The sequence below is a fragment of the Tyto alba genome, unplaced genomic scaffold, assembly GCF_018691265.1.
Source record: "Tyto alba isolate M040663 unplaced genomic scaffold, T.alba_DEE_v4.0 Super-Scaffold_28, whole genome shotgun sequence".
In the NCBI taxonomy this organism is placed as follows: domain Eukaryota; kingdom Metazoa; phylum Chordata; class Aves; order Strigiformes; family Tytonidae; genus Tyto; species Tyto alba.
The window spans coordinates 6,254,950-6,267,293 of record NW_024881302.1 but is presented as its reverse complement, the minus strand read 5'-3'; the positions used below and the strand labels follow the sequence as shown (position 1 = coordinate 6,267,293).

Below are 12,344 nucleotides of genomic sequence, written 5' to 3'. Positions count from 1 at the left end.
ACCAATAAAGGTTTCTGACTGACAGAAGACAGACTGTTATTGCTACTCATCTGTGCTTTTCACACAAACAGCACTTCACAGACACAAGGATGAGTTGCTGCTCAAAAGGGATTCCAATTTACATAAAGACAAAATGATGGCACGCAGACAAGCTAGAGGATAGCAAAGACAGTGAGGACATACATCTCGTAGTGAAGTAAGGATGAAACCTTGATGGTTACATAAGGTTTTATTGCCACGGCATATATAACTGATAATATGAAAAGGTGAAGTGTAAGGCCAGATGCCTTCGGTATTATGCATATATAGTTTCGTCTCTTTACTCCTGACTTTGATATATAAGTGGGAGACCAGATGTCAAATCTACAGTAATTTTTCCAAAGAAGAAAGGATTTTTACTTCCCTCATAAGGAACACCCTGCCATATAGCAGAGGGACAGTGATTTTCCAGCCTAATCACTGAGAAAGAGCAAATACATTCTGGCATGATGAAAACCATGAACTCGAAGAAGCAGGTGCAGTGAGGGGTGCACAGACCTACCTTAAAAAGCAGGCAGTCCCCTTGGTGCTCGGCGTAAATGGAGGTGAGCCGATACTGGTTCTCAGTTGTGATGTCAATCTGGTACCCCGTTAGTGTGTAGCACACCTTGCGAAACTCCTGGATCTTGGTCTGGAAAACTTCTTTCAGACGCTGGTTTTTTAGTTCTGCACTTTCCACTTGCTTCTTCAGCTCTGTGTAAGGAAAGAAAACGGGTACTTTGTTATACGTCATCAGCACAGAGCCCTTGCAATGTATTTACAGTGCTAGCCAAACTAAGTGAATGGAAAAGGTTAATTAAATTTTTTAAAAGTGAATTAAGCAGGCAAAGTAAAGAAACAGGCAAGCTAGATTGCTCTCCTCCTGGCCCCAGCAGACCAAAAGATAATAAACGGGAATAAGGAAAACAGACATGTCCTGGTGGGATGGACTTTTCTTTTGCTCAGCCAGCCTTTTAACAACATACTACAAAATTCAAAGCTATAGCACCCATTTCCCCACATGCACACATCTTATTTTCTACACGGAACCCAGGAGAAGGATGTTACGCTGCACAAAGCAAGAACGTGAAGAAATGGTAAGAAATACACCTCTGTATGCTTGCATCAGGAGGAATCTACCTATAAGGGAAATCTCCTCCAACATACTCTTGATTTGACTGTAAGTGCTTTGATCTCAAATTGACACGCTGCTTAGGAATCCTTCAAGATTCAGGAAGGGGCTTTTCTTGTGATAAAAAGCCTGAAGAGTATCACTGCCTCTTTGCATTTGCTACCTTAACTGAACTAGTCCCTAGAAGAGAGGGCCTGTGAGACTGCCTGCCACTCACCTGGTATTTTATTGCTACAAAGGGAGATGCCAGTACTGTGAATCCTTCAAGAGGATACACAACAATTACCATGAATCTTTCACCCAAGGTGCCTTCTGAGTAATTAAACCTCAATTTATCTCCCCATTAATTACAGAGATTGGCTTTACTTTAATATACACTAGAGACGTCTCCCAAGTCAGCTTGTTTTATCAACACTGCAGTCCAGGGTTAGTAAAAAAACCTGACTCTTTCTAACAGCAAACAAATAGACTTCCTCACTCAGATACCTTTGTCATTCTGAGGTTGAAGTCTTTGACTGAGCTGTGATCAGAGACACAGTTGCAGCACATGTAGGCCCTATGCCTTCATTTTAGCTAGTTCAGGGTTCAGGAGTAGGACAGCAGATACTTCAGTGCAAGGTGACTGGTTTAGTATGAAGGAAGGTTTCTGGCTGGGTTTATACAGCCCGTGCTAAAGCATTATTGTTTCCCAAGTGAGCTGGAAAAATTTTTGCTTGAGTATTTGCTGAAAAGCATTTCCCTCAGCCTCCCAGGTGTAGTGCAGGGAGAATGCAGGATGGTAACTGCAAGGCCACGGACTTGCCTGCGATCTACCTCTGAGAATTCCACCAGCAGAATGAGAGTCTCCTCTTATCTTCTGTACTGCTTTAGTTAGGTGCTCCGTGTGGGACAAAAGGATAATTCAATATGTTAAGTTAAAGTGCCTTAAATGCCACTGAGCATGTCCCTGCTCAGAAGTACTTTGGCCTTAATCCAACTGAGCTTAATCCCCTGGCAGGGACAGGAACTCTTTAATGGTTAAAGAGAACTACGTGTCTCTTTACTTCTGAGTGAGAGCATCCACACAGGGAGAGTTAACGCTAGCCAGCTTCTTACCTTTGGTTAATTCAGTTCCACCTTTCTGAGTGGCTTGGGGCGATGATGTACATGCAAAGTATTTCCTTTACTGCGGGTCTCCTCCCAACTCTATCTTGCTTTATCAAGGAGAGCAAGCCAGTCTTGGGGAACATCAGCAGTTTGTTCATTAAAACACTGCTATACAGGGAACTCCCCAGTTGCTGGAGGATGGGAGGTAAGTAGAGTATCTAAACCCTGCTTACAAGCCCAAAGGTTGATAGCTTTCACTATCCCTTCTCACAAACTTGAAAAGACTGTGTCTTTCCTGACCACCCACCTCCCCATTTATACCAAATTCATCACTCTGTGATTAATTCAGCCCTTCCTTGGATTGTTACAACCTTTTTCCCATCATCTCAGCTGGTTTTGGTCTTTGATTAATCAAGTAATCAGTTTCTGAAATCAGGAGGTTAATTGGCAGCTCTGACCTCAATATTCTCACAGTCTTTATTCAACTATGCAGCTGTTAAGGACAAAACCCTATATATGAAAGTAAAAATTCAGTGATCACATTGCAGTGGTAAATAACATTTCGCCACTGTCAGAGACAGCACTGCTATAATATATTGCATATGTCCAACAGCGATATTTTTTTTCCTAATAAATTCAGCCTAGCCTTGGAAAAGTAAATCTGCTTTTTCTACCGAATCTTGGACACTGCCTTTCCTGGCTTTTATAACCTTGGAGGTGGATGGCACCCTAATTCATGAATTCCTTGAACAGCTTTCGTTATTCATGAAGAGTTAGCACCTTTTCCACTGTTTTGTCTCTCAGACCTGGTGCTGCTAATGGCCATCAGGAGCTTTCTTGCACCAGTTGGGTTGCAGCCTTATCACCCACCTAACAGCACTGGCCTAGTTAGACTACAACCATGTGATGGCAACTGCTCTCCTCCACTACCCTCAGGGCGAAAAAGGAAAAACTCTGACTACAGTCTTTTATGCAAGAAATCCTGAGCTTTTTAATTTAATCGAAGGACTAGCAAGCCTTCACTACGGACAGTGTGCCCTCACCTCCTCCCTGACGTTCCTCCTGGCCCTCTTTCCAGTGCCTGCGGCAGTTTTGGTGTATTACCGCGTCAGCCGTCAGCCGTCCTGGCTGAAGGAATTCATCTGCATGAAAAAAAACTTATCTCCTTGTTAGAGATGCCTTGTGTCAGCCACTGGCACAAGGTGCTGAACTCGGTAACTGCTAATGTAGATGCAGCTGAACGTGCCAGCACCCGCCAAGGACGGGATAAAGCCTTGTCATCCCCTCCATGGCTCCTTTAGCAATTCCCCGACAGTGTTTCTTTAGCTTGAGGATGGGGCAGAAAAAATACAAGCAGGCACAGGGACACAATAGGAATGCTTAAGTTTGCAACTGCCCCCAGTGAAAGGTCCATTGAACCCTGACTGTAAAACAGAAATTGCTCTTCCTTTACGCCCAATTAAATTGCAGTCCTCAACAGTTCAGCTATATAGCAACTGCTGATGCCTATCTCCTGCAGTATTTATCCTGTAAAAATAATTCAGCTAGGGACTATTCCCAGATTAACTCAGGACAGCACTCAGGACTGTGACTGCTCCCCTGCTTTCTGTTGAGGGCTCTGCTGACACAACCAAGAAGCCACATTGTGAGGAGGATTCACGAAAGAGTAAGTTGATAGGAAGGCAACCTGAGACTTGAGAAATGTAGGATGGGATCCCACTGCTGAAACAGAGTCATTTGAGACACCCTAGGATATTTTTCACAGCTTCCCACCACACTTCTGCAGGAACTATCTTTCCTGCAGGTTCTGTGTCATACCAACCAGCCCCAGGCCAACATCTCAGATACTTTGGGGGTATCTAAAATGGCACAGGGTGTCTATTTTCAGGCACTGGGTGCCTATGTAGCCCCTCTGAACTATGACTCTGCCCATGTATGGCCCTGACACTGCAGATTCCCTGCACCCAGAGAACAGTACAAGCACCATATGCACTGACTTGGGGACAGTAATTAATCTTTCTAATTTTTCCCCCACCAAGTGAAGATGTTGAGCTAAGAGGCAGCTCACTGTTTGCTCTGTCTGAATTCAAAGATGTGACAGTGCTAATTCTTAAGCCTCACCTAATACCACTAATTCCCGCCAAACTTCTAACACAGTGAGGAAAAATCGATTTAAAAGTCATCATTTGCACAGAGTGCAATTCAGCTTATTTCAGAACAATGTTTAAGGCACAGTCATGGAGGCCACTGAACAGAGGGAGATCCTTTCAGGATGGGTTGAGGTGCATTAACAGAGCGGGTTTCTGATGACAGCATTACTGTTTCCACCCATTTTATCTACCACCTACAGAACACTGATGTCTTGATCCTTTAAGATCTTTCACAACATTTGGAAAATTAAGTTTAATTATATCTTTTTGAAAGACAGTGTCTGAAAACTAGAATCCGTGTATTTAGAGCACCTGTTTGAGTTCCTGTGTTCTACTCTTTTACACTTGCACAAAACAGGCAAGAGAAGTTGCAGGGATGCTCTGCAGAAGCCATGGATGGGGAAAGTCACATCATAAACATCCTTCATCTCAGAGAAGGGACGTCACAGCATCCCTCAGTGAAGCATTAGTGAAACAAATAAGAACTGAGAAAATAACTGTGAGATTTGGCAGGCTATGCCTTGGTCAGGGATAATGACTGGCTGTTTACATTGCCTGGAAAAAAAAAAAAAAAAAAAGGAGAACAGAAAGAACGAGAAAATACACGGAAATCATACTGCCTTTGTATTCAGACCCAGAGTATATACAAAAAGTTGCCCATCCTGAAAAGTTTGATGGGGAAAAAAAATCCTCACTGAAAAAATTCATTAATCTGTAACAAAATTAATATTGCCAAATGATTAACTTCCCCCTAATGATGCTGCTTCTTGAAACACCTTGTATTTTCACACACTTATATCAACATTAATGAATAATTCAAACTATTTTGGATAAATAAATAAAATATGAGTTGGGCTTTTTTGGTCTCATATTGAAAATGTCACTGCTTTTACACTCCTTACATCTGAAAATGTTCACAGCTGCCTGGAAATACCACATCGTTGGCTCTTGCTCTGAGTTCAGCTAGGTCAATCAATAGCAATAGCAGTCTCTACACCAAAGAAAACCAAATCCACGCTTAACCTTTTCCCCACAGAAGGAGGAGGAAACAATGTGGCTCTCAGCATGCCAAAAGTGGCATGAAATTAAATGCATCACTAGTATTTTCTAGGAAAATAAATTTGTTCTGCCCATCCTCAAAGATGCCACAAGCCATGTAGTTGCATTAATTCAGTTGTAATCCCAGCTAATATATCTCTCTCTTAGGATGGCCTGAGGTCCTTGCTAACTCTCCATTAAAGGTTACTTTCCCTTAGTGACATATTTGGGGGTCACTCCCAACACACACATCCCTGCTGGCCCTGCCAGAATGCCTCAGGCAGATGCCACCCAACATTGCTATGGAGGATACTGTATTTTTACCAACCCTGCTCTATTTAAACAGACTGCTTAGATTTTTTTTCCAGCCTACAGAAGGGATGCCAGTACCATCTTGTTCACACAAGGTCTGTAATGGGAAGATGAAACGCTATTTTCTCAATTCCAAGAAGCAAGGCCACGATTACCCTTATTCTCACCCACCTACACAAGCTGCTTCTCTCCATTTCCATAACGCTGTGCCTGCCGTGCAATGTCACCCATCAATCACCCCCACTTGTACCCCCAACCTGTTATTTAATTACACTCTCCTATTGCAGGTCTGTCCTTCCCATCCGACACTCTTGCAACTCTAACACCGCCCTTCTGTACATGAAATCCTTCCAGTCATTCCCCTGTTCAAACCTCGAGCTGAAATTTTCTCTTCCAGCTTTAGTTTATGAGGAACAGTGTCTGAAAAGAGTTCTGTGATATTCTGTGAAGGACACAATATAAAAATAAATTGTATCGCATTAAATAAAGGCTAATAGAAGGAGAGCTGAGCATTTTCTGATGTAGGGAAGTTTATGACCATTACTTTTGAGAAATAAAATTCGCTTTGCTAGATTTTATAGGTGTATTTTATACCCTGGGGGTGTGGGACCACACAACCCGACCGGTGCAGCAGCCCCACACCACCCTTACTTGACCTTACAGTCTGGCAGACTCAAACTGCTCTTTGCAAAACTTGCAATTTGTGACATTACACACACGTGCAATTTGTGACATTACAACCATGAATTATAACTTTTCTTGAAGGTAAAAACAGTTTTATATTCAACAGACTACACTGTCTGTTCAATTTTAAACCTAAGTGGTATTTATTTGATCAGTCAACATTGGTTTATTTTTAAACCGTGTATGTACCATATGGTTCAGTGCACCTCCCAGCATCCTCCTCCAGCCACCAGCTTGCCCTTCCAGCAGCTCAGGGAAGAGTTTTCAAAGGCAACACATCACAAGTAAAGGTCTCCACCACCATGGGCAGCTACAGCTCTTGAACTGCCCAAAAACTCTCCACTAAGAAGATTTCCCATGTTTCTCTTCACTGAAGATGGTTGCCTGAAGCCCCTGTTTCAGACAACCCATGTATCTTTACAAAGGTACTATTTCTTGGAAAGAAGTCCATAATTAACCTTTCCCCTCAGATAACCTGCATGAAGTGGTAGAGGACACCAGAGGCTAGGGTGAAAGAAGCAGGACATTGAAGACCAGAGAGAAGAAGCTATGGAAGAGGATGAATTTTCTCTTGTAGTACCTACACACACGTATAGTAGGGATTAGGATTAAGTAAAGGGCTCTCTTCTTTTCTTCTTCTGACAATGCTGAGATTACAATGCAAGGTTACAAAACTCACAAGCACACTTGAAGCTGGCCTACGGACAGGACTCAGCCCTGGCAGATGAACCACCACCGAGTGAAAGGCTCTCTCAGGGGATCCCACCGTGGGCACTGCTGGGAGTTTTCTCTGCCCTTCTCCTTGTTGGCAAAGCTGTTTCGGAGTGGGGGAAGGCAGGAAACAAGTGGGCTTTTGGAAACCCAGCTCAGCTCCTCCGCCACCCCTGCAGCATGTCCACGTTGTTCTCAGTGAAGGCAGCGCAGCCTTGTGTAAAGAGACCCTGGGTAGCTTTAAAATCATTGGCTTAAATGATGTGAACAGCCTGCTTGCAGCAATACAGAACTCAGTGGGGATGGCAACATTCACCCCAGATGCAGGATAAATTAACCTCAGGAGAGCTATTTATTGCCCACGGTGGACTTCACCAATTAGTATGATATGGCACAAACCGTTTCAAAGTTAGGATTGTCACACTGGTCGTAAATTGTGAACCAACCAGGCAGACATCTCCCTACACCCCCCAGATGATGATTAAAGTCTTCTAGCCACATTTCCTTTCCATATGGCAATTATAGACCAAAAGCACTTCCCAGAACAAAGTGATGTCAGCTGGAGCTAGTCGTTAACTTCAGATGCAAAAAACAGCCTCACCTTAAAAATACAAATATACTGTGTTGCTGAAGTTTACAGGAAAGTAGTTATCTTCTGCTTCTAGAACAAGCCAGCAAATATCAGGCATAAGTCTTCCAGTCTACCTGTTTTCCAGGTAATCTATTTTGGAGTTATAAAAAAAAAAAAAAGTCACTGGGACTTTTCATGGGCAGTAGTTCAGGGAAGTCTGGTAGCAAGAACAGGGACATAACTTGTATCACTTGTCAGAGTAAGGAGAATCACTTCTCCACTAGGCTGTTTCCAAGAAAGAGTGGTTTTGAAACTGCTCAAGTGTCTAGTGTAAGAATTAATCCTAGGGACTATGTAATTAAGATATATAATACACATTGTTAATTACATGGAGTGGTCTGCAGAAGCATCTAATAGACAAATTTATCTCATCTGATCACCTCCCCTGTACTCTGCCTATTATTTTGTTTCCAATAGCACATCACTACTACTACCCTAAAACACTGGATGCTATTTAAACCTCTGAAATGGCATCCAACATCTGCTATTAAAACAAACACAGAAAGACTGCTCCAGAAATATGTTTGTTCCCTCTCAAAGTGAAGATTTTCCGCAGAAGTTATGGTCGTTCACAGTGCAGGGTGGACAATATTCAATCCTGCATTAGAGAGTGCTTCACAGTTTATTATCTAATGATGTTCATCGAGGCTACGAACAGGAGCTTTTCATCACTGGCAAGAGACGATTTCAAGCTTTCCCAGAGGCAACGCCATTTTGCTCTTACTTTCTATGCTCATATTCTGATGCTGAGATTCACAGAAATGCTATTTTGACTCGGTGACAGTGTTCAAGATTATGTTACAGTATCTTGTCCCTCTCTCTTCCCTGCACTGTCAAGTCTGTGTTTACAACACGAAGATATTGTAGCTTTGTGGGCAGATGGATCTAAATATAGAACCAATGAACACCTAAAAAGATTCCTCCTATTTCTGAAGTAGCTTATCAAATAGCTATGTGGTATAAGACAGAGTCTGAGATGGGACGGGGCACAATACAGGCATCCTCCAGTTTTTATGTGGGATGCACAGACCAAACTCTAAACCCTGCAGACTCCATGACTACTTGGAGCATAGTTGTAAATAAGCACACGCTGCTGTGTTGAACTAAATCCCTTCCTACCCATGATCTGCCTCTCTTCTTGACAGACATTATAACACCATTATTGTCTCCAGAACTCACTTTTTTTTGAGACAATGCTCAGTGCCCTCATCCCCTAGGTAAGGTGGCTTTGCTGAAAGGTCAGTCTGCCATTTCATTTGTTTGCGTGGCCTGCGCTAATGGAACCGCTTCCGCTGTGCGCAGCACGCGGGCAGGCTGGAGGGTCACAGAGGACGGCGAAGAAAAATGCACATCGTTTTAGCCAGCCAGCAGGGATGAAAATACAATTGCACCGCAACAGATAAAGGCAAGTCTCTGCAGCACAGCACCTTATTTGTGTTTTTAATGGGAGAAGATTGTGGAGTTTGTTTTAGGGCTTTTGTTCCAAACGAAATTAAGCTCTAAAAAGCCTCCATTCACTCCTTCTATTCAATCCTTTTATTTTCCATGCTTATCCCCTTAATAGTGTTTTGAAGTGTTGGCACTGCAAACGTATTGCTCTTGGCCTAAAAGCACTCTGGATGCCAACTAGTCAAACCTTCCCCAGACCCTTCTCTTTGCTCTTTGTGCTCCTGCAGCAGGCCCCAAAGACATTTACTCTGCTCAAAAGTCACACCAGACATCTCCTCCATGTGCTCTTCCGAGTGTCCTGGGCCTCCTCTCACAGGACAGCAGGTTCTGCCCTATTTTTATTGGTGTATTTTTCATTTTCTACTTCATTTTCTGTGTCCACTTTATGAAAACAATCCTTTAAAGATGATCATGCTGGAGCTGAACAAAACACTGGTTCAGCATGGAGCAGCAGAACAGCAAGAGGGGAAAAGGGGCTTTCAAATAACAAAACTGCAGGAATGTGACACAGACATAAAGACAAGTAATCTTTCTTCCCTGGAGCATGAAAGATGTTTGGAAACAGAGCCATCTCCTGGATAACCAGGCTTTCAATCACATTATTCCAGCCTCTGGAGCTCATATTTCCATCGCAGGAGACTGAAGTGTTATTATGGATAGGGAGGGTTATTTCCTTTGACCTTGTGTTAACGCTCTTGAGCAAGAGGTAGGGGCTTGAAGTCTCCAAGCAATGCCCACAAACTGTCCCAAGACTGGAGGACCACCAAAATCACCTCTGGGCAGGGAGACAGGAAAGGTAACATCTGTCTCAGCCCAAGCGCCAAGTCTCCTCTCCCGATTCTGAATTATTTATCACGTGCTAACTTCCAAGCCAGTTCAGTTTTAAATTTTTAAATATTTAATAATTGGGTATTAAATATTCATGCAATTTTATTAGAAATTTTGGAAGATGGGCACTAAGGCTCTAATTGTTAAGTTCATCATTGGAATTGACTGGCTACTCAGAGAGACTTTCTAGCTTCCTAGAGAGAAAGAATAAAGAAGAAAAAAGGCAAAGCAAGAATTTATGGACCTCTCTGAGTCTTAGACACAAGACCAACACAGATACCTGGGCCATTCATTTTCAAAACAAATTACCTCTTTATGAAAAAGCTGAGAAACCTACACTGGGAACATGCTAGAAAGCCCTTAGCTGCAGTTTAAAGAGCTTTCAATAGTTTAATTTTGGTGTCATAGAGAAAGATGTCCATCTTGGACAGCTGCAGAGTGTATCTGACTGGTAAAAGGACAGCTGAGCAGCTACAGTTGACAGACAGTTGACTGCAACTGCAACAAGAAAAACATGCAATAAGTCTCTGTGGTGATTCAGGGAAGATGCTGGGAAAGTTCAGCTCGATACACACCTGGAAGAAGACAGATTCTTCCTTTTTTTCTGATGCCTACTCAGAGGAGAAAGGAGGATGTACAGTCTCCCCTGAGCTGGTTTGACAACTTGGATTCTTTAAATATGCATGCCTGTTTCTCTCCATGTAGCTCCTGCAAACCATGTTTTCTTCTTTTCTATCCCCTCCTTTTTCAGTAGATGACATCTCTTTAACCCTGATCCATGCTGAGAGTGAGCCCATGTTCCTGTCCCTCTGTATTATGAGCGCACATTCCCTACCGTGCTGGAAATTGTACGGTTTACACAAAAGATGACACATAAGCCCTGGAATTATATGCAAATGAACGGATCTGTTCCTCACTTCTTACCATTACAACTCTGACTTTCCAACAACTGCATGGGGTAATTTCTGCACCAGCTTTCAAACAAAGGGCATCTCTGTGTTATTAACATCTCACTGTGGCAAGCAGTTTGTCACCTTTCACAAAAATGATCTGAAAAGACACTAGCAATTATTCCTAAGGAGATTATTGGGTGGCTATGTCCCAGCACAGCAGCTGGAAGCTAAAGTGACATAATATTCACTAGGAAAACTCCTTTTTCAAGTCAAGGGAACATGGAACAGATTTAAAAATGAACTAAATTGCAAACAAACACAAAACTAGAAGAACAGTCAAGCTTGTTCCCTTCCATTTTGTTCATCTCCATACCAACATTAGGAGCACATCTTCAGAAGAGAATTAAAAGCTCCTGATTATGACACAAGATGACAGGACATTAACTTTGGAGACTTATCCTGGGAAGGAGCTTGGTATGTTATAAGTAAAAGACCCTGAGGAAGAATGTCTCAAGCACTTCTTCCAGCTGCAAGAATCCAGCTCATTTCTAGGTCCTGTATGTTGGGTTCTTCCAACAGTTTTTAATCACTGAGGACTAAACATCTGCAAGACAGATAAGTGTTCTCTTCCTGGCATTGCTATATAATTCATGGTTGTATCTTATAATATGACCCAAGAACCAACATTTGCTTGGCTAACATTCATGAATGAAGAGGGGCAAAGAGCAGAAGACCTATCTAATTCCAAGTAAGCCATTACTTATGGCTCTCGGACAGAAATTAGTAGGTAGGGTCCATGACTGTGCAAGAAGAACCAAGGGATCCAGTTACCCAAATCTCTTCAGCAGTGGGGAAAACGATGTTGGAGAAGGGGATGTTCTACTGACTGTCGTTTGAGAACAGGTCATTTCTAGTTACATGTCAAAATTATATTAAAAAAAAAAAAACAAAAAACAAAAAACCCAACCTAACAGTCTGCCCTTGGAGATATAAGTAAAAATTTCTTACAAAGTGAAATATTTTTGCTAGTGCTGAACCAGTTTGTTAACTTCACCTCTGTGAAAAATGCTTTTTGCTACTTTGATGGAATCTCTTCTAAACCCCAATACCCATGGTTTAGAGATCTCCTCTTTGGAGCCAGAAAAGCACAAGAAAGTTTGCAATGATGGGGAAAAAAAGAACTATTGCTGCACTTTCTGGGTGCATACTGTCAACAACTCTAAGCTCAGTCTTTTCATACAACCCATAAACATATTAAAAAAATTATGAGCTCTGCCTGTTTTAAGTCTGAGAAACATCTGTACAGCACGTAATGGTCCAAAATGAAGTACTTTAGTGTGTTTGTTTCTTCACTAACATTTTTAAAAGTTTCTCTACATCATCTAAGAAATATAGTCCAGAGTAAGACATCA

General features: G+C 42.3%; 1 protein-coding gene across 3 annotated transcripts in view; it reads right to left on the bottom strand.

The window, feature by feature from the left end:
- Nucleotides 1–12,344, bottom strand: part of MAD1L1 (mitotic arrest deficient 1 like 1) — a 378,475-nt gene that overhangs the window by 95,440 nt on the left and 270,691 nt on the right. For all 3 annotated transcript variants that reach the window (XM_042798366.1, XM_042798365.1, XM_042798367.1), the window contains one exon: nucleotides 542–732. In XM_042798366.1, the coding sequence (XP_042654300.1) occupies nucleotides 542–732 (191 nt within the window). The remainder of the gene's footprint in view (nucleotides 1–541; nucleotides 733–12,344) is intronic.